Here is a 21,363-nt window from a genome sequence, read left to right on the forward strand (position 1 = left end):
CCCTGAAGACCCTTCTAACTCCAGGAAGTGAGTAGCCAGCCTTGAACACCACATTTCAAAAAAAGTGTGAGACTGAGAGGATGCTCTCACATCCATGATGTTGGCAGTGACATGGATATAATTTCTCACACCCTAGAACCACGGTTCTTAATGCATGGCCCACGGACCACATGTAATCCCTGCTAAATTACAGTATCTGGAAGTAGGGCCAGAAATCCACATTCTTACAGGCTCGCTGAGAAAATATTATGCACTATGAAATAAGAGAATCTAGAGAGTTGAACTGACTGACTTCTCATCAAGATAATACATGATGGCATTACTAGTACTAATACTAGTGGCATTACCCAAAGGCAAACTCTTTTTTTTCCCCAGATGAAAGGCTTTTATTACTGAATTTCCTTCGCAGTGTTTTGCTTTTTGGGTTTCTGTTTTTAACTCCTTTTCCCCCTTCTATGCTAAGATAATGGCAATTACAGTTCAGAGCTTGTACCTTCCTTATTTTTATTCCTTTTAAAGTGGTAAGATTAGATTTTAATCGAAGCTTAACAAAAATACTCAGGTCTGGTTATACTATTGCAGTAGGAAAGAGGGTCCAGTGTGAACTGAACCCAACTTCAATTTGTGCAGACCTAATTGGGTGTTTTTATTTTTAGAGTTATGTACTTATGGGGTACCTGAGATTTTAATACATGTCTATGTGATACATACATATACATATACAATGCATAATAATCACATCAGGGTAAATGGAGTACCCACGGCAAACTCTTTTAATATTTTTATTTTTATTCTTCTGTAAGTTGTCTCCACGGGATAATTTGTTGGATAAAATTAAGAAACACTGTTATTTCTTAATTTATCAGTGAAAGCAATTTTAATAGACTCCCTAATATGAGAGACAAGGATTTTGTTTATACTACCTCATTCCTTTCTCCTCTTAATGTTTTAATTTTTTAAAGTTTTTTTTTTAATTGATAACCACTAAAACATAAAATAACATTTAAACCTCTATTTCATTTCACACAAAATTTGACATCCTGTTTTAACTCCCTACCTTTCCTCCTCCCTTCTATATCCCACCTTGTGTCAGGTCCATTTTAACTTTAGTATTGACATTTATTTATTTTTTATTTTTTTAAGACGGAGTCTCCCTCTGTCTCCCAGGCTGGAGTGTAGTGGTGTGATATCAGCTCTCTGCAACCTCTGTCTCCCGAGTTCAAGTAATTCTCATGCCTCAGCCTCCTGAATAGCTGGGACTAGAGGTGCCTGCCACCATTCCCAGCTAAATATTGACAGATTTGTCAACAGATGAATCTTCAATATCTGTACCTGCCTCCCCATGTTCCTCTGTCCCCATTTTTGGTTCTACTACTCACATCTGCCTTCCATAGGACCTGTTGACTCTTAACTCAAAGCCTCCTCCACTGGGCAGGTGGCTCCCTCCTTCCCTGAAACTCATGCTAGACTGTTGTTTTTCCCTGCCTCTCATCTGTCAACTTACTGTAAACTACTTTTCTTCTTCCAGATACTTATTAAAATGTCTCATTCTTTTGTGAACCCCAATTCCATTCTTTTCCCTGTTACAGGTTTATTCCTTTTGGTACTTGTATTTTTCTTTTTTAATTTTAGTTGGATTTGGGGAGTAACAGAAGGTAAATGTGTGTGCCCAGTCCATCTTCATGAAGCAGATGACCTGCGACTCACTCTATCAAACAAGGAACTGGACACTCAGTTGTTTTGCATCTCACTGACTTCGTTCCCTCTTAATTGTGTTTGTTCTGCTATTTCTCATTCGGACACTATTCTTGACAGAACATGTGTTAACTTTTCTTTGTCATTAGTTTATAGCCTACTGATCTTGCAGACACAATTTAAAAATCTATCATATTACTATTGAAAGCATTTTTTCCCCACATAGCTCATCCTAGCTATAATTCTTGAATGTTTGTCCCACCCTTGAGTATTTAGCTTCATACCTCAATCTCTCCTTTCATGTTGAATCTGACCTTAAAAAAACAAAGTAAAACCTTTTTTTAAAAGTTACACATATGGTATTTCATAAATGTAAATAAGTATGTATCAGTAGGATCTATCAGCAGTATTCTTCAAACTTGAAGTTACAGAACAATGGACAGAAAATTCTAAATACTGTAATCCTAATACTTTGAGAGGCCGAAGCAGGAGGAAATCAGCGATTATAATAGATAACTTCTATTACAATTTTAGTTTCTATAAGTCTTGAGAAGGACAAATTTCCTTGGGATTATTTTTAAAGAAATACTTCATATTTCTGGAGAAGTTTTAGGTTCATAACAAAATTGGGAGGAAGATAGAGATTTCCTGTGTACTGCCTGCCCCCACACATGCATAGCCTCCCCATTATAAAGTTGGGGGGAAGATGAATAGATGGAGTGCAGAAGTTACTCTCTCTATATAGATATAGATATAGATACATGTCATTATACATTTGTCCAAACTCATATAATGAACAACCCCAAGAATGAACTCTAATGTAAACTATGGACTTGGGGTGATTACGATGTGTCAGTGTGGGCCTATTAATTATAATGAATATATAACTCGGGTGGGGAATATTAAAATTTCCTTTTTAAAAGTAAGTAGAAGCAAAAGGTTAAATATCTCATTTCCAAAGGCAATGAATCTGCTGCTCTATAAACCAATAACTAAAGGAGCCAGTTTTTAAACTTTTAGTCTTCTGCAATGTGGAGGCAAAGCCCTGTGGTTAAGATGGTCAGCTTAGAATAGGACTGACTGTATTCAAATCCTGACTCTGTCACTTACTGGGTGCATGATCTCTAGTAAGATGCCTCATATGGCAGAAATTAGTGAGCTGTTTACCAAATCCTTTTCTCTTTTCTTCTGAGGATACAACTAGACTCTCTTTCTTAGCCTTCTTGCAGCGAGGAGTGACCACATGATTGCGCTCTTGCCACTGAAATGTAATTGGAAATTTTACCAGTTCCAGGGCTGGTCTGTAGAAACTGCACAGGCCTCCAGTCTCTCAATTGTGCTGGCTGCTGGCTTGATAGGAATGTCCAGGGCAACCCTGGAAGCCATGTGCTAAATACAGCAAGGCTTCCATCAGTGCATGACATGGAAAACCCCTACCCCCACTGGTGCTGCCAATAGAATTTCACACAATTACAAAATAGCCTTTACAAGATGAAGAAATAATCTTCTCTTTTGTGAGATTTCAGGTTTGTGTTAGTTTGTTTTAACCTAATCAACATACTTAACTTCTCTAAACTTCAGTCGCCTCTTCAGATAATTCCAGTACATAGCGCTGTTAAGAAGACTGAAAGAGAAACAATGAATATAAAGTGTGCTAATGCATAATGCCTAGCAAATGGTAAGTACATAATAAAGGTTCATTACCTATTATTCTATGAAAACTGTTGTTAATTATCATTGCCTATTATGTGCAATATCATAGAAGGCTCTTACACACACATTAAAATGCCTACACCGGCTGGGCACAGTGGCTTATGCCTGTAATCCCAATACTTTGGGAGGCCGAAGCAGGAGGAATTCAAGACCAGTCTGGGCAACATACTGAGATCCTGTCTCTACTATTAAAAAATAAAAGCAAAAAAAAAAAAAAAATTAGCTGGGCATTAGCAGTGCTTTCCTGTAGTCTTGGCTGCTTGGAAGGCTGAGGCAGGAGGATCGCTTGAGCCCAGGAGTTGAAGGCTGCAATGAGCTATGATTGTGTCATTACACTCCAACCTGGACAACAGAATGCGACACTGTCTAAAAAGAGAGAAAAAAGCCTACTCCTTGCAGTCTGAAATTCCACCATTCCTTTATGTAAATCAATGCCTTTTCCTTTAAAGAGTAACTTCCACACTTAATTATAAAATTAACATGTTTATATGTCTGTTGCAAATTATCAAATAGAAAACTTATAAAGATTCAGGCTGGGTGCAGTGGCTCATGCCTGTAATCCCAGCACTTTGGGAGGTTGAGGTGGGCTGCTCGCAAGGTCAAGAGTTCGAGATCACCTTGGACAACATGGTGAAATCCCATCTCTACTAAAAATACAAAAATTAGCCAGGTGTGGTGGCGCCTGTAATCCCAGCTACTCAGGAGACTGAGGCAGAAGAATTGCTTGAACTCGGGAGGTGGAGGTTGCAGTGAGCCAAGATCACACCACTACACTCCATCCTGGGTGACAGGGCAAGACTCCATCTCAAAAAAAAAAAAAAAAGAATCAAATATTGATCATCGATAATCCTATCATCCAAACATAATCACTGCTAGCATTTTGGCATATGTCCTCCCAATATTTTATTTTATTATTTCTGTTATTATATCTATATATCAATACATAAATTATGTATTATGTATTACTTTTTTCCACCTAACATTTTGCCTTGAACAGGTTCCTATGTGTTCAAATATACTTTAAAAAGATATTTGATGATGACCCATTAACTTACATACAGCATGTAATTTTTTTCTATAAAATTAAAAGATATTTGATGAGTGCTTATGGATATAAAACAACTTATTTAACTATTATATGGATATATCACAATTTACTTAATTATTCCTTTATTGAAGGATATTTTTGTTGCTTCTACCAGAATGTATAATTCTAGAATAAACCTCCTGGTACATAAATATTTGCCTCTATTTGTCCTTTCTGCTTTCATTTTCCTTTTTCTAGGCCTCTTCAAAACAAAATTTTTAAGAGATATTTTGACTTCTCTAAATGATACAAGAATTGATTCTTATTTAATCTTGATATATGCTTTATATGCTTCTTTACTATTCCTTTTGTTGTTTTAAAAACAAAAATGCTCTTGGAAAAGTCCATAACTCTTTTCTCTGAAGACTTCCTGTTAATGCATTTATCAGATTGTTTGATTTTCAGAAAGGAAAAACAAAGCTGTATGTAAATCCTAGAAACCAGAAGTAAAAGGAATTCTGGGGGAATGAGGAGTAGTGAGGAACAGAAGGTGGATGTGAAATTGAAATAAAATCTCTGCATACCTCAAAATTCCACACTGAGGGGAAGTCTCCCCTTCTGCTGTCCCAACCATCCCCAGTAGATGAGCTACCATATTTCTTCCATTTATAATCAATCAGATTTTTTTAAAAAACTGAAGCACTGGGATCTTGCAGGAGTTTTTGCTGAGCATGTAAATAGCATTAACAAGAATAAACAATGGCATCCATGAAACATAATCCTTGCATTGATCATCCTGTTTACTGAGTGGCTTGGGTCAGTGTCTGTAGATAAATTAATAATGGCTTTCTCTGTCTCTGGCAGCTAACACAATGTCAACTCTTCAGAGTAAGGAGATGCAATATTCCCCTATTACATGTATCTTGGCAAAAATGGCTGGAAATGCACAGGAATGCAGTTCACAGCCTTCGTTGAAGGTTTCTATGAATCACAATTTTACATTCCCACAGCTGGAGTGAATCACATGAGTCTGCGACTTGTACAAAAGAGTTATTATCTAAGGCAAATACTCCTTCATCTCATTTGCATTTACTTCCAAATTGTTATCTGTCCCCCTGGGTGAAGGTCTAGTTACAGGTATTTATTGGAATGACTGTGTGGCTCTGCTTTCCCCTCCGGCTTCCATCAAAATGTAACATTAAAATGATGGGGACATGTTCGCCTTTCTAACTGTCCTCATGCAAGGGGTGCTCACTCTCCATAATATCCTCTTCAAATAAAAAGGGTGACAATATGGGGTACAATCAAGGTCCTAGCAGGAAACAGATGGCACACTCAAATTAGGTTAATTCATGGACGGTTTCATGAAGAGACTATTTACAAAGGTTTGGGCAGGGTGTAGGGAAACCATGAGTGAGAGCACGATACCCCAAGGCTGGTAAACAGCGGGCAGTGACCAGCCCTAGGCCTAACTGCTCAGAAAGGAAAGGATCCTATGGAGACGGCTGTGTTGACTTGCCTTTGATAGAGGGATGCCGTCAGCCCTGGACTACCCTGAGGAATCAACACTCTGACCTTGCTCTCCTCTCTCTCTGGATCTGGCAACCAGTAGTCAGAGAGTAGAAGAGCACGTACAAGTCATCCTCCTAGGGCTGAAAGTGAGGGAGGTTGCAGGAGGTGGAGAGTGGACACTGAGAGGCACATGGAAGCTCGCTGGTAAAAGTGGAAAGGCCAAGAGTTCAGTTTGGATGTGCCAGATATGGGAGGTCAATTAGTTACCAAGAAGAGATATCAGGTGGGCAGCTAGATCTATGACTGCAGTTCCAGAGGAAGGCCTGAGCTGGAGATGCATTTGGGACTCACAGCCTTTTTAAAGCCACAAGGCTGAAAGTGATCACAAAGGTTATCACACTGTGACATACATCACATGGCACTGGGTGGAGCCACGGGGGCCAAAGCTTGACTGCAAAGAGAATGGGAGCAGAAGAACAGACACTGAATTTAAAGAGTTTTTGCTGCAAAGAAGAGAAAGAAAGTGGGGAGCAGCTGCTAGGGGAAGTAAAGTCAAGGAAAGGTTGACTTTAAGAAAGGAGAACTAACAGTAAGTTTGTATGCTGATGGGAATAATCCAGGAAAAAGATCATAACTAATGGCAGAGGAGAGGGAGGACTATGGCAAGGAGAAGAACACAGTTCCCTGAATTAGGGGGCAGCTGCCACTCAGCTCCAGCCAATGGTTTCCAGGCCTCTGGTTTCTCAAGAGAAGCCAGAAATTGATGTTTGGTGTTTTTTTGTTTTGTTTTGCTTGTTTGTTTGTTTTTAAGCATGAAGTCTCCTGATATTTAGCAGGAGATATGTTGACAACTAAATTTTTTTTTCAAACTTTCTGAAGTTGAATGAAACTCGTCTGCAGGCCGCCAGTTGGCAACCTCTCCTAGATTGCTGACTTTGGTTCCTTCCATAGTTGTCAGCTGTGGCCTCCTGGTTTAGGGACCTCTGAAGGTCACTGGCTATTTACTCTCTAAAATCTTTGAACCTGTAAGTGCCCTTGCAGTGGTGCTTGGCCAGGGTGGCTAATGATACAGTCTCTGTCTCCTCCACAAAGGGCAGCGGAACTGAGGTTGCCAGACCTGGCCACACATCCTATACTTAAGTCCTCACAGTTAATACTTAGGCTTCATGTATGCTCTTTACCTCCTCCCGCCTCCTCTTCACTAAGGAAACTATTATCTGCAGGCCAACGCAAATAAAGGTCACCAAGAGATACTCGCAGGCCAAACACTGAATGCTGGCATGCTGGAAGGGTTGATTGTTTGTAGGCTCCCAGCTAATAAAGGAAATGCCAATCAAAGGGGGCCTTCCCGCCTGCTCCCAACTCAAATGCAGCCCTGGTTGCCAGTGAGAGCTCTAAGCAGGACAGCACTCAGATTTCTGAGGATGCCTGGCACCTGCACAGAAAAACTGCAGAGTCTGGTGATTTGACAGTCCATCCCTGACCTGGGGAGGATACAGGGCCTGCTAGCCAGGGAGGAAGGAGTGCTGACTTCAGTCATGTGGCAGGCTTCCTCCATAGGAAAGAGTGAAGAGGAAACCCCACCTTGTGAGGGCTGCTGTGTTTTTATATGCACGTGACTAATCTTTATGACAGGGTTAAATCCTAGATCTCTCCAGTTTTCCCCATGTGAACATAAGCATTAAAAATGTTTCTCAGGTCACAGTGCTGGTTTCCCCTTGTGGCACCTGCCTCCTCCTGGAAGTGTAAGGTAAGCCTCAAAAAAACCTATATTTTAAATATTTCCTCTCACTTAAGAATAAGTAACTCAAGCTTTAGGTGAGGCAGAGACAGCTTTTATCTCTGAACCATTCCACTCTCACTCCTCTTTTGGTTTAGTCCTATGTAGAACAAGACAGAAAATGGATACACCATCCTGTCACACTGCTAACTCCTCCGTCCTCCTAAAATCTACCTGGCAGAATAAAGGGAAGGGAAAAAAGGAACAGAGTTCCCCATCAGAAACACTTTACAAGGTCTCCACCATGGAATCCAAAATAGTTCTTCCTGTTGAAAGCGAGAAGGAAACTGGCGGGGCAGGGTGGTGGGGGGCAGATTTATCAAGAGCTCCCTGCTAGGGGAAGATTCTGGGAAGACAGCAGTAGTGGCAAGCATAGTTTTTCAATCTCTCCAAGTCCCCACATAAAAACAGAAAAACAAGATAGCAAAACCCATGGACAACACTTATAACAAAATGAGATGACAAGGTATCCCTCTGAGCCCCCAAATATAAGTGAGTAGAAACAAACTACCAGAACTCTCTAAACCTGCATGGGGGCCTATCAGTGCAGGAAGAAAAAGAGGGAAGCAATGGGGACTGTGACTTATGAACCTGAGAACAGAAAAACCACAACAGGTATTCACTGGATAACAGAGGACCAATGTGAGAAGAGCAGTTGAAACTGGGAGGTGCTGCCCTCTCCAGTAACAAGTGAATGCTAGTGGCCTGCAGTGAGAAGGTGTCTTTAGGAACTCCACAAACCAATCACGCCCTCTTCTAGGACAGGGGCCATGCTGGGGGGAAGCTGCTGGAGTGCAAGCAAAATGGAGCAGAATAAGGATAAGAGAGACAAAGGCAATTGAGAGTTCAGACCAAAATGGGGGAGAGGAGCAGAGCCAAGAAAGCTCAGAAAGCAAGCTGCCATATTTGAATACTACACAAAAACAACAAAAGGAGCCGAGTGCAGTAAGAAAAGCTGTTCTGAACCCTTCCTCATTCTAAAGTTTAGAAAAACTACTTTCACTAAAAATGAGCTATAGGAAAGTATCACGTGAGATACCACACAAAGTTATTACAAGGGTAAAGAATATGGGCTGAAGAGCATTCCACAGGCAAAGCAAGCATGCTGGAAAGGCACGCCCACAGAACAACAAAATTGTCAACTCACATTTCAAAATGAGTTGGAAGACAGTTTAAATATGATAGAAAACCTGAAAGAAAAATTAAAACTAGAAAGACTCAGAAATGAGACAACAAAACTCAAATATTAAAAATATTTCAGAAATAAAGAATAAACTAGAAGAAACACAAGAATACAAATACACAACAGATAATGAGTTAAGAAAGACAAATATGCAAAAGAGAAATATTTTAAAAATCAAAAAGAAATTTCAAGAAACAAAAAATGATTCAAGAGAAAATGAGAAAAATTAAAGATATGCAAAGGAGCTCCTGTGTACTGATAATAAGAGTCCCTTGCATAAGCAAAGCCAGTGTGAGGGAACAGAACAAATACTGAAAACTATAATTCACAAAAACTCTTCTAAATTTAAAAAAGAAAAGTACACATTGAAGAAAACATTCTGTGTACCTCAGAATATCATCCCAGAATGACATTCTAGCAAACCACATTCTAGTAAAATATACTGTTAAGAAAAAACAAAAACAGGACGAAAGAGGGGAAGGGGGCAGAGGGGAGGAGAGGAGAGATCTTCTGAGTACCTAGAAAAAGAACATGTGAATTATAAGGGAAGAAATTAAATTGCCTTTGTTTTTTCCACAACAATGCTTTTTGCCAGAAGGAAATGGAATGATATATTTAAGATACTCAAAGAAAAATGATCCAATAATCTTATATCAAGCAAAACTCACTTTCAAGTATAAAGGGTACAAACTTATCAAGCTGCATGCAAGGGCTCAGGGAATATCATCCCCAAGAAAATTCCTTGAAGAACAAGCCAAAATGACTAGGACAAATGACTAGACAACCAAAGTGGCTGACATTGACATTGAAAATGGCTGACGTTGGCTAAGGATTGCTTTATAGTTTAAGGAACTATGACTATGAGAGGGCTAAAAACAATACAAAGTTCAACTATTGAAAAACAGGGGAAAGGGCAAATTCAAATTATATGCATGTATGTATGTATGTATGCATGTGTCTACACACATATACCTTTCCTAGCTCTGTCCACTGAAAAGGCCAGGAAACAAACGCTGATCCAGTAGTAAAGTGCATCCCTATATCAGATATGGCTTTAAAGTACAACTTTTCACTAAAAGAACCTGGGGCTTATTAGAGAAATGGTGGATTCCAGATGTGACACAGGAAGTTTCCAAGATAAGCCTAGAACATTTCATCACACAAGAATGCAAGGAAGGCCAGGCATGGTGGCTCATGCCTGTAATCCCAGCACTTTGGGAGGCCAAGGCGGGTAGATCACCTGAGGTCAAGAGTTCGAGACCAGCCTGGCCAACATGGCGAAACCCCATCGCTACTAAAAATAAAAAAATTACCCGGTGTGGTGGCATGCGCCTGTAGTCCCAGCTGAGACTCGGGAGGCTGAGGCAGAAGAATTGCTTGAACCCGGGAGGTGGAGGTTGCGGTGAGCTGAGATCATGCCATTGCACTCCAGCCTGGGCGACAGAGAGAGACTGTCTCAAAATAATAATAATAAAAATAAAAATAAATAAAAAAGAAAGCAAGGAAGCAATCAAAGACTGCTCGATTATAAGGACCTAGGAGACACTTTGAAGAGGCTTCCACTGGCCAAAGATGTGATAATTTGAGCTTCATAATGATAATAAATGCAATGTATTGAGACATATTAAGTAGGTTTAAATCCATGAGTTCTTAAATGATTTTTTACAAAACGAATTGGTCACCTTTGAAATGAGACAGAACCAGAGTAGTTCTTCAATATCCAGAGGAAATTGGTTCCAGGACCCCCAAGGATACCAAAATCCACAGTGCTCAAGTCCCTTATAGAAAATGATGTAGTATTTGTATATAATCTACACACAACCTCCTGTATACTTTAAATCAACTTTAGATTGTATGTAATACCTAATACAATGTAAATGCTATATAAATAGCTGTCATACTATACTGCTTAGGGAATAATGACAAGAAAAAGGTCTGTACATGTTCATTACATATGCAACCATCCTATTTTTTTTTCCAAATATTTTTTGGTCTGTGGTTGAATCCACAGATGTGGAACCCACAGATATGGAGGACCAACTGTAATTCATTATATTGAGAATAAGTAAATAAAGGGAAAGAATCAAGCATTCAGTCTTCTTTTCCTATGTGAACTATGCCATTGATGGATTGATAGTTAATGAATTATCTCTTTGTAAATACATTCCAACTAATAAATGGGAAAGACATAATAGAAATAGAATGGCACCACTTTGCTACCCAAATGAATTAATAGATGTAGACATTAAGCATAACAACTGTTCCTATCACAATGCCTCCTATGATCTTGCCAAATACCATCTAGAATCTTGCCAAAGGGGTAAACACAAATCTGATCCAGTGTCTGGATACAGTTGCCAATTTCCAGGAAATACAGAGGAATGGGGAACGTGTTGTACTGCACCAAGAGACTGCAGTCAGCAAAACCCAGACTTTGGGAAACTCTAAAGGTCAAATAGCCTGGATTCTGCCACATAAATTTTAAGGAAACAAAAGGGATGAAGAGTGTATCTGTTAATTAAAAGAGACCTAAAGGCATATCAGATGTCAAAAAATGATCAAGACTAAACAATGGTCCTAAAGACACATAAATGTAGGATAACATTATAAAAATGCATCAAATGATTATGATAAAGTCAGGATATAGTTACTTTTGTGGGGAAGGAGGGACCTGTGATTGGAATGAGGTACGTGGAAGGGCCTTCTGAATGGATAACAAAGTTATACTTCTTGACTAGGCTATGGTTTCAAGAATGTTTACCTTAAAATATTTATTGTGCCATATGCTTGTTTTGTGTTATTTTAAGTATCTGTGTTTTATTTGATGACGATGATTATGATGATGATGAAGGTGGAGGAGAAAAGAAGGGAGAAGAAAAGAAAGAAGGAAGAAGAAGAGTTCGCTAAAGCTTAAATAAAGTAGTTTGGTCTTACTAGCTGGCAAAAAAGGTCTCTAGGTTGAGAGTTAACTTTTAAAGCTTGACATCTGGCAAATAAACAGTAAAAGCTGAGGCCCCTCAATTTCCATTAAAAACAACTGAGACATATAAACAGGATTCTAAGACAAGGAACACAATGGAACATTCCATTTTCTCAATCACTGAGTAAAGGAAATAACAAAATTGCCTGTTCACTGGGTTAGAGGTTAGTGATCTTCTATCAGAAAATGAAAAAGGGAGATTAAAAAGAAGAAGGAAAAAAAGAAGAACAGAATAAAGATTAAATTTGGTGACAGGATGGACCTCTGAGCTCCTACCTGAAAGGGTTTACCAGCTGCTCTGCCTATGCAGTAGCCACTCTTTCATTCCTTTACTTTCTTGAAGGAAGGAATGAAGGAAGGAAGGAAGGAAGGAAAGAGAAAGAAAGAAAGAGAAAGAAAAGAAAAAGAGAAAGAAAAGAGAAAGAGAAAGAAAAAGAAAAAGAAAAAGAAGAAAAAACAAATAAAGAGAAAAAGAAGAAAGAGAAATAAAGAGAAAAAGAAACAGAGAAAGAGGCAAAGAAAGAGAAAAAGAAGAGAGAAGGAGAGACAGAAAGAGAGAGGAAGGAAAGAAAGAAGGAAAGAAAGGAGGAGGGAAGGGAGGCATTCTCATCTTTCTAGGTAGAAGCAGAGTCTGGTGCAGGGTCAGGAGATGGGAACAATTCCCCACCAAAGACTATGATGTCTAACCAGAAAGCCAGATGCATTTCCCAGGAAGCTGATGGACCACCAGCATATTCTTTGATTTCCCTGAGGGGAAGGAAGATTATCAAACCCTCCTGAGAGAAGTATTAATTAATATACGGGGTAATTACTATTTTTATGTCAGGAGATAGTCCAAAAACTACTTTAACTGAGACAGGTCAGGAAAGCTCAAGATAATTTTGCAGACACCTTTTGAAGAGTTGTAAAAGGATGAGGAACGGAAAGGGGGTGTATGACCTTCCAGAAAAAACACAGACATGTTCCAGTCCTCACTCTCAAATCTTGTTTCATCTAGAGCTGTGGTCAATTTAACCAGGGTATTGTGCTACAGTTATCTAAATTTTGATGATTTAATAGCTTTAAAAAAATCTATAAAACAGAAATATTTTATCCAATTAAAAAGAAAATTTCCTGTCAAAAAAGCATATTAACCTCTAGAATAGATTACTAAGAGAAGTTCTGTCACAAGAGCCTAAAGAATCATGTATTCAGAATCCCCTAAGGTGCAGGTGCACATGACGACAGGTCAAAGAGATGCCTATGGTGTCTCCCAAGGAGATCATGATTGCCCCATTCCATCGCTGCAGGTGTGCTGGCCATCACAGGAAGGCAGGAGAGAATGGTGGCTGGAGCAGACATGTATCGGAAGGATTTAAACTCAAATCCTGGCCTTTGTCGCTTACTAGCTCTGTGACTGTGGGCAAATTAACCTCTTCAAATGTTCATTTCTTCATGTGTAGAATAAGGAAAGTCATCACACCTGTTTCATTAGGTTGTTGTGAAGATTGGCTGTATTTTATTTGTAAAGGGCAAAATACCTGACACTCAAGAACTCACTAAATGTGACCCATTCTCATCATCATTATTAACATCATTGTCATCACTGGAAGGAGGGTCTGTTAAGGAACATGATAATTTAAACCAGCAGTTCTCAAAGTGTGGTCCCCAAAACAGCAGCATCTGTGGACTTAGAAATGCAAATCTACCTCCTCACCATCCAACCCTAGACCTACTGAATCAGAACCTCTGGGGTAAGGCCCCACAATCTATTTTAACAGGCTCTTCAGTCATTCCAGGCATATTAGAGTTTAAGAACCACTGATACAGAAAAATCATATGTTGAAGCCTCTTGCAAACTTTAGCAGCCAGAGGCCACCTTGAGTTTTCCAGGAAGGCTGCTAAAATTCTGCTTTTTTATTGACCGAAAAATAACGAACTTGAAATCTAGCCTTAATTTTTCAGCCAGTGATGCTGAAGACAGAATTCCTGTCTGATGAACTCCACTAGCCTTATAAGTAAACTGAGGGCAGAGATTGTGGTTTGCCACCTATGTGTTCCCCAGTATCTCACACACTGTCTGACAGATTGTAGACACTTAATAAATATTCATTGACTTAACAATGAATGAAGAGTTAGTAGAAAGCTAGAGACAATTACACCATTCAACCAGCAGATAAATGCACATCTAAGGGAATCTAATTCCAAATTTGGTTTAAAACTTACATGCTTTCTAGAACTTAGAGAACATTCATTTCTTTGGCTTAGTCAGCAACTTAGATATATTTTACTAAAATGTATGACTTCCAATTGAAATAGAAAAAAAAGATTAACAGTGATTTTTAAAACCTCAAATAACTAAATCCCCAGTGAAATTGAATTTGGGCCAGTATTGTCAGCCCTGAGGTTAAAGAGGCAACCAAAAGAAAACAAATGGGAATAAAGGATTGTAGTTATTGCTGTAACTCCAATTCTGAGGCTAGATCCTGGAAATAGAGTGAAATTACTTTCTCCATGTGTACATATATACCATAGTAGAATGATAAATGATTGTTTTTATTCTGAAGAATGACAAAATCCAGATTAATCAAAGGAAGATAAACAGACTATACTGGATATAATTTATTAAGGCAGGTAGATATAAAAATTTTGTTTCAGGAAGGAAGGTTTCAATAATTCTGTATTTCAATTAGTCCATATATCTCATTAAACATATATCCCCATTAATTAAAGTTTAACTGTTACATGTTTAGAAAGTAGGAATCAAATTATCAAATAGAAGCATCACATCTTCATAGGGAAAAGTATCTTTTCGTTTAAGAATTAGTACATAAAGCTAACAACTGCAATTCCAGGAGACATAGGAAAATTAAACACAGTTTGGCACCCATCCTCACTTATACACTGTGCAGAAAAATATTAAAGTAATAAAAAGAATGTCAGGGGCACAGATGCCAGGATCATCCATATTTATCTTCCTTCTTGTATTTGACCACCTATCACTGCAAACAGCCCTCAGTAAAACGGAATTGGTTTATCAATATTCTCAGCAAAACATATTTGGTTTCATCAACATAAGATCCGTTGCCACCAATAGATCTTGAGAGTCTGGTCTCCTGGCCTGGGGACTTCACCTCTCTTAGAGAGCTGACACACAGAATGAATGAAAAACATGTTATCTAGAACAGCTCTATACATTAGATAAAAAGAAAAAAGAAAACTGAATGACTAACAGTGGTTCCTTGGTGGCACTTGACAAAATAATGTAGAGTTAATTAATGAATTAATAGGGAAGTTAGAGCCTTCATTTTTTACTTTTGGCTTAGGAATAACAAGAGACCCTCAGGCACTAAAGGAGCACTGTATTAGTCTGTTCTCACGCTGCTATGGGGAAACACCCAAGACTGGATAATTTATTTTAAAAAAGAGGCTTAATCGACTCACAGTTCTGCATGGCTGGGGAGGCCTCAGAAAACTTACAGTCATGATGGAAGGCTCCTCTTCACAGGACAACCATACAGAGAATGAGTGCCAGCAGGGGAAATGCCAGGTGCTTATAAAACCATCAGATCTCGTGAAAACGCACTCACTATCAGATCTCGTGAAAACGCACTCACTATCACCTCCACCTGGCCTCGCCCTTGACACATGGGGATTATTACAATGCAAGGTGATATTTTTGATGGGGGTAAAGAGCCAAACCATATCAAGCATCAGGGTATTAATTTGTAAGTAGGCTCTTAGGACATTCCTAAGAGCTTAACTCACTCTCAAGGAGAACTCACTGACTCATGCATTCACTCACATATTCATTCATTGAGTTCTCTTTAATTTTGTATTTAGGTGTACCTTTAGATGTACTTTAGTATTTCAAAAGCAGGACAATTGACTTATCCACTTTTCTATGTATTCTATTGACTTTTTTTTTTTTTTTTTTTTGGTGACTGCAAACTCTTCAAGGATTTCATTCTTGTAAGACACTTAGAGGATCTCTGTTCACTCTCCAACCTCATAAAATCATTAAAAATAGTTTTAAGAAGTTCCTCTTTTTAAATTTCACAATGTTTTCTTTCTTTATTTTTCCATTAAAAGTTTATTTATACTTTATAGCAGTGGTGTACACAACCATGTGATAATGGAAGAAACTGCAATATGCCTTAAAGAGTCAACATTGTCTGCTGAATTTTTGAAATTAAAAAATTTGGAAGCTGAAAGATACAAAAGATACCTAAGATGCTTCAACTTCCACCAGCATACCAATGACTCCCAGAACTCTATCTGCAGCCCAGCTCTGTTCTGAGCTCCAGGCTGGATAAGGAGCTGGTTTCCTGACACTGTTACTCTAATGGTATAGAGGTCTGCAAGGCTTCGAATGCTTAGCATTCAAGTGTGTGCGTGTACACGTACACATACACACACATGCTTGCCATGTGCCATCATTAATTCATAAAATGGCATTTAAGAGAGCGCCTTTGTGTGAGAAGTGAGCCAGGTTCTCAATCCAGAGATATACTTGGGAGGTGTCTCAGCACATGTTTTCTTTCATGCTTGTTTCTGATGCTAACCAATGTTGCAAATGGCAACTAACAATTTCAGACCCTCCTAGATGCCTGCAGAACAGTTAGGTCCTGTCCTCATTATTCTCTCCTTTCTGACTATCATTTAAAAGAGCAATGATGCTACATACTTAGATTAACTGTGAATAAACAGACAGAGGTGTTTTTGAGGAACCTTGGGTAATGGTTCTGTAGAAACTATATACTTGACCTAAATAATAAAACTGATTGGTTGGTGACCTTAGAGGTATTTTCTCTTTTTAGTTCACCAGCTTCTGAGTCTCCTTGTGTGTGACGAGCTTCAGACTATCAACAGTTAGGCAAAGATGGTAAGATATCATAGTACAAAGAGACTGACAGACTGCTAAAGCTACCATGAGTCAGGACTTATCTCTGATGAGTGTGTATGGTATTCCTGTTATAACAAGACAATTTGAGTGGGAACTTTTCAGTTACATATAACAAATCCCTTTTGTTTAAATGACTGGGATTAAGGTGATTAGTACTGTTCCTTTTGTTTTAACAACTTATGAGATAAGAAGGGAACCCTCATGATCTGGAGGGGAGGGAATACAGTAAGTCAGACTGTACAACCTATGCATAATAGAAGCCCCTCAGGAGGTCACAATGATTACACATTGCTCCGTTAATTTGTAAGCAGGCTGAGGAAGATACGGGACACTCCCAAGAATTTAACTCCCTCTCAAGGATAATTTACTGACTCATTCATTCATTCATTGAGTTCTCTAATTTTGAGATTTAACATGGCCACAGTCACTTGTCATCTTCCTCTTCAAACGTCCTGCTACTTTTCCTATTCCCATCTCTCCATGACTGGTACCATCTGCCCAACCACATCCAGATGTCCTGCCTTTTCTAAATTCTACTCAGGTTTCCTAGCCTGGGTTTTGGGACCAGATGTAGGAGTTGAAAGTGGATATTTAGCAGGTGAGGCAAGTTGAAAGATGTAACAGCCTACCATGGAAGGGGCAGGTGGAGTTAGGAGGCAGGTAATTGGTAATGAACTCTGCCCTCCAAAGAGACTCCAGTGGTGAGCTAAGCATTTCTGGCCTATATGGGTGGATGATGTATGTCTGGAGGAGATGCAAACTGGTCTTCCACTCCACAGAGATGAGAACTGACTGAAATGCTTTTTTGTACAGCTTCTTGGTATACCAGAGGGTATCAGGAAGTCCTCTTGGAGATTTGTAATTGCCACAAGCATTGGCTGGCTGCTGAGAGGCTAGCAGTGAGAACTGCAAGGTGTCATGTTAGACATAGGACCACCAAAATCCTTAGGAACTCTACAGTTCTGAATAAGCCATGTTATCCAGCCAAGCCACAGATACAGGAATTGAATGCAGGCCTCTCCAGCCACTGCCACTGTCTTCCACCCTGAGGAGAGTAGCCACCAGAATCTGTGACCTTGAGGAGTATGAAGGTCAAAGCCAGCATGCTGAGTTCAAATTGAGGCATAAATTGAAGAAACAAGGTGGCAAGTAGAAGGCAGAAAATGGGAAAATGGGGCAAGGAATCGAGGCACCAGGAAAGTCAAAACTGAAAAGAGGCAGAGTTGCTCTGGATGGATGCTGAAGACTAAGTATAAATGTCTATGGGCTTTTTATCTGCTCCTAACATTCTCTGATGTGAGCAAGCCAAGATTATTCAAATGGTTAGGACAGGGATGAAGAGCAGCAAGTTGAAGGTGGTTCATGCCTGAGACCACACTTTTCACTGCAGAGTAACAGGTAAGTTCAACTGCTGAGACAGAAAGCAAGTGAGACAGAGAGAAAGAGAGAGAGACAGAGAGAGAGAGAAAGAGAGAGAGAGAGAGAGAGAGAGAGAGAGAGACAGGTATGGGTCAGGGACTCCATAGAACCATTTAGGTCTGAGACAGCCTCTGTGGGAATGGAGAGGGAGCTGACCGGGACCACACAAGCACTTCCTAGCAACCCTGCAGGCCCATCTGAAGCTGGAGACCACACATTTGTTGTAGCACCATTACACCTGAGTTTGTGGTTTTCTTGTGTGGAGCAGTTTTAGAAGCAGCAGCGGATTGCAGGAGTGATACAAGCTTTGGCATTAACAAAGCAAAGGTAGTGGTTACACAACAAGGTAAGGGAGTAAAGGGAGAAGCAAATGAAATCATTCACCAGGTACGTCTAGGCTGGAAAAGAAAGGAAACTCAGCTGGGCCACAGTGTTAGATACGTGGTCAAACATAATTCTGGATGTTTTTGTGAGAGTGCTTTTTAGATGAGATGAATATTTAAATCGGTGCACTTTTAGGAAAACACACTGTCCCTCATGATGTGGGTGGGCCTCATCCAACCAGCTGAAGGCCTGAATAAAGACTGAACTCCCCTAAACAACAAGGAATTCTGCCAACAGACAGTCTTTGTATTTGAACCACAACACTGGATCCTCCCTGAGTCTCCATCCTGCCAGCTCATCTTGCATATTTTGGGCCTCTCAGCCTTGGTAATCATGTAAGCCAATTCCTGAAAATAAATTTCTCTTTTATTTCTATACACGTCCTATTGATTCTGTGTCTCTAGAGAACCCTGACAAAAACAGAAGGTAAGTATGGAGAGAGGAGAAGGACAAGGTGAAGGGACATCAAGGCACCAGAGTCCTGAATAGCACATTCAGTGAAGGCAATGGAATGTGGGAAAGACGAAAGTTACTACACTTACGGTTAGGAGAGTTTCAGATTTCAGATGAAGAGTGGATTTGAGTGAAAACAAAACCAGAGGTGTAGAGGTAGATAACTTGGAAATTGAACAGGCCTTTGAGACTCAGGCATGGTATGGGTCGTCCACATGCACATGAAAGCAGTGCACCAGGCTTGAGCATGGGTTTGAAATGGAGAGAGAAAAGATTGCAAGCCAGGATGTCAGCAGACGGGGAGGGCTGCCTGGTAAAATTCTTCGATATCATCTGTAGCAAATGTCTAACTCCTTCGCATGGCATTAGTGCCCTGCATAACCTGGCTCTTTGTACCTTCCCAGCTCAACTTCTCAGCCCAGACCAGCCAGTCATCAGCCACTGTGACCTTGTCTGTAGTCTGGAAGCTCTCGTCATTCAAGCCTCTGCACATTCCATTCTTCTTGCTTGGCATTCTGCTCCTGGCCCCAACTCTTTACGTATACTGAAGGCTTCAAATAAACCCCAAAAGAATTCTGAATTTGATAAACATTCCTAATATACCAAAGGCCATCTGGGTAATTGTCTCCTAAAGGTTAGGGAAAGTTAATCCTATCCTTAGTAATTAGTTGTTCCTTGAATAAAGCAATCTTCACTTTTCTTGGAATCGTAATTTCTACAAATCCTTTAAAAAGTTTCAGGCTGCTCAATCTCAATCACATCCCAGTATTTGAGCATTCTGGATTCAATACAGGTAGCATAAAATAATTGTATTAATTACTTGCAGAGATGATGATAAGCCTGCAGTAGGTGACTCACTTCCAGGCTCTTCATTTTTTGCATACCTGTGTCCATTGCCATGTCTCTGCCAGATTTCCAGTTTCAATGTTTACAGCAAATACATGATTTTTGCACTAACTTCTTGTACCAGTCTTGATTTTCTTCCTACACCCTTTCTTGAACTTAGTATGTTATTTTAAAATTGGTAAATAATACGTGAGCCTGGTTTTAATGTTTATGAGGCAGTTCAATAAACAGATGAGGAGATAGATGCCCGTCAATTACATTGATTCATGGCTTTCCAACTGATAACTAGATCAGAGACTTTGGCAACAAAATTTAAGGAACGAGGCATTACATAAATAAATTTTTTTCCTTGGCCTGAGAAAAATTTACCCCTTGGACTCATTTTCTTCCCTTCATAATAATTGTATGGGGATGGGCAGAGACGTTAGGGGACTGGAGCAACTCCACGGCAAGAGGCTACCCTCACATGTTCGTTCATCTTCCCAAACCACTGTCTCCCAGTTCTCCCTAGTGATACAGACAGCACTATTACACAGTTCCACCTGTGGACAGTCTTCAACAGGTGAGCCTTCTTTTTACAATTAAGCAAGCTGAAGCTCTTCACGGCAGAAATATGATTTCTTTTATGATTATGAAAAGTATGATTATTTTCTTCCTTAAACTAATTCTTTTCTTCCTTAAACTAAATTTGGCTTCCTTCTTCCTTCCTTAATAAACTTCTCATTCACTGTGAAATTGAAAACACAGCTTTTTCCTGATGACCAGATGGCCCAGCAAATTTAATCACTTCAAGCACTCCACACTTCCTCTTCACCACCCTCCATCCATGGTGGGGAAATCAAGAAGCAAACTCCTCATTTCTTCCAGATGCCAACCTCTCTTGTTAACTTCCCCCAACCACTATTATAAAAGCCAGATATACATGAGCAATGAAGCTGAAGAAAGAAAGTATTTCCTTTTTTTTTGAGACAGAGTCTTGCACTGACGCTCAGGCTGGAGTGCAGTGGTGCGGTCTTGACTCACTGCAACCTCCGCCTCCTGGGTTCAAGCGATTCTTCTGCCTCAGCCTCTGGAGTAGCTGGAACTACCGGTGCCCGCCACCACACCCGGCCAATTTTTTATATTTTTAGTAGAGAAGGAGTTTCACCTGTTAGCCAGGATGGTCTCGATCTCCTGACCTCATGATCCTCCTGCCTCAGCCTCCCAAAGTGCTAGGATTGCAGGCGTGAGCCACCATGCCTGGCGTAAGTATTTCTTTAAAGCTATAAAATAAAACAAATCTTCCAAATGAGGGAAATGGCAAATAAATAAAAGAAATAAGTCAAAATTATATTATTGATTAATGTTTAATTCAACAGGAATGCCACTCAAATTCATTCTAATTTATCTGGAATACCTGTTTGAATTAAAATTTCCTTTCAAATTCATACCTAGTACTCCAGAAAGTAAAGCAAAGAAATTTTTATGGATAATGTATGGCAATGAG

General features: G+C 39.6%; 1 protein-coding gene across 8 annotated transcripts in view; it reads right to left on the minus strand.

Moving 5' to 3' along the window:
* Positions 1-21,363, minus strand: part of LOC105477943 (NUBP iron-sulfur cluster assembly factor, mitochondrial) — a 483,889-nt gene that overhangs the window by 179,142 nt on the left and 283,384 nt on the right. For 4 of the 8 annotated variants that reach the window (XM_071100351.1, XM_071100352.1, XM_071100349.1 and 1 more), the window contains exons 11-13: positions 10,224-10,343; positions 2,806-3,319; positions 1,980-2,009 (exon numbers count right to left, since the gene is read on the minus strand). In XM_071100351.1, coding sequence (XP_070956452.1) covers positions 3,311-3,319; positions 10,224-10,343 — 129 coding nt within the window. In that variant the 3' untranslated portion in view covers positions 1,980-2,009; positions 2,806-3,310. Of the gene's footprint in view, positions 1-1,979; positions 3,320-10,223; positions 10,344-21,363 lie in introns of those variants that run through there. The other 4 variants (XM_071100354.1, XM_071100353.1, XM_071100355.1 and 1 more) reach the window with 4 other exon arrangements.

This window comes from Macaca nemestrina, chromosome 7 (assembly GCF_043159975.1).
Source record: "Macaca nemestrina isolate mMacNem1 chromosome 7, mMacNem.hap1, whole genome shotgun sequence".
In the NCBI taxonomy this organism is placed as follows: Eukaryota; Metazoa; Chordata; class Mammalia; order Primates; family Cercopithecidae; genus Macaca; species Macaca nemestrina.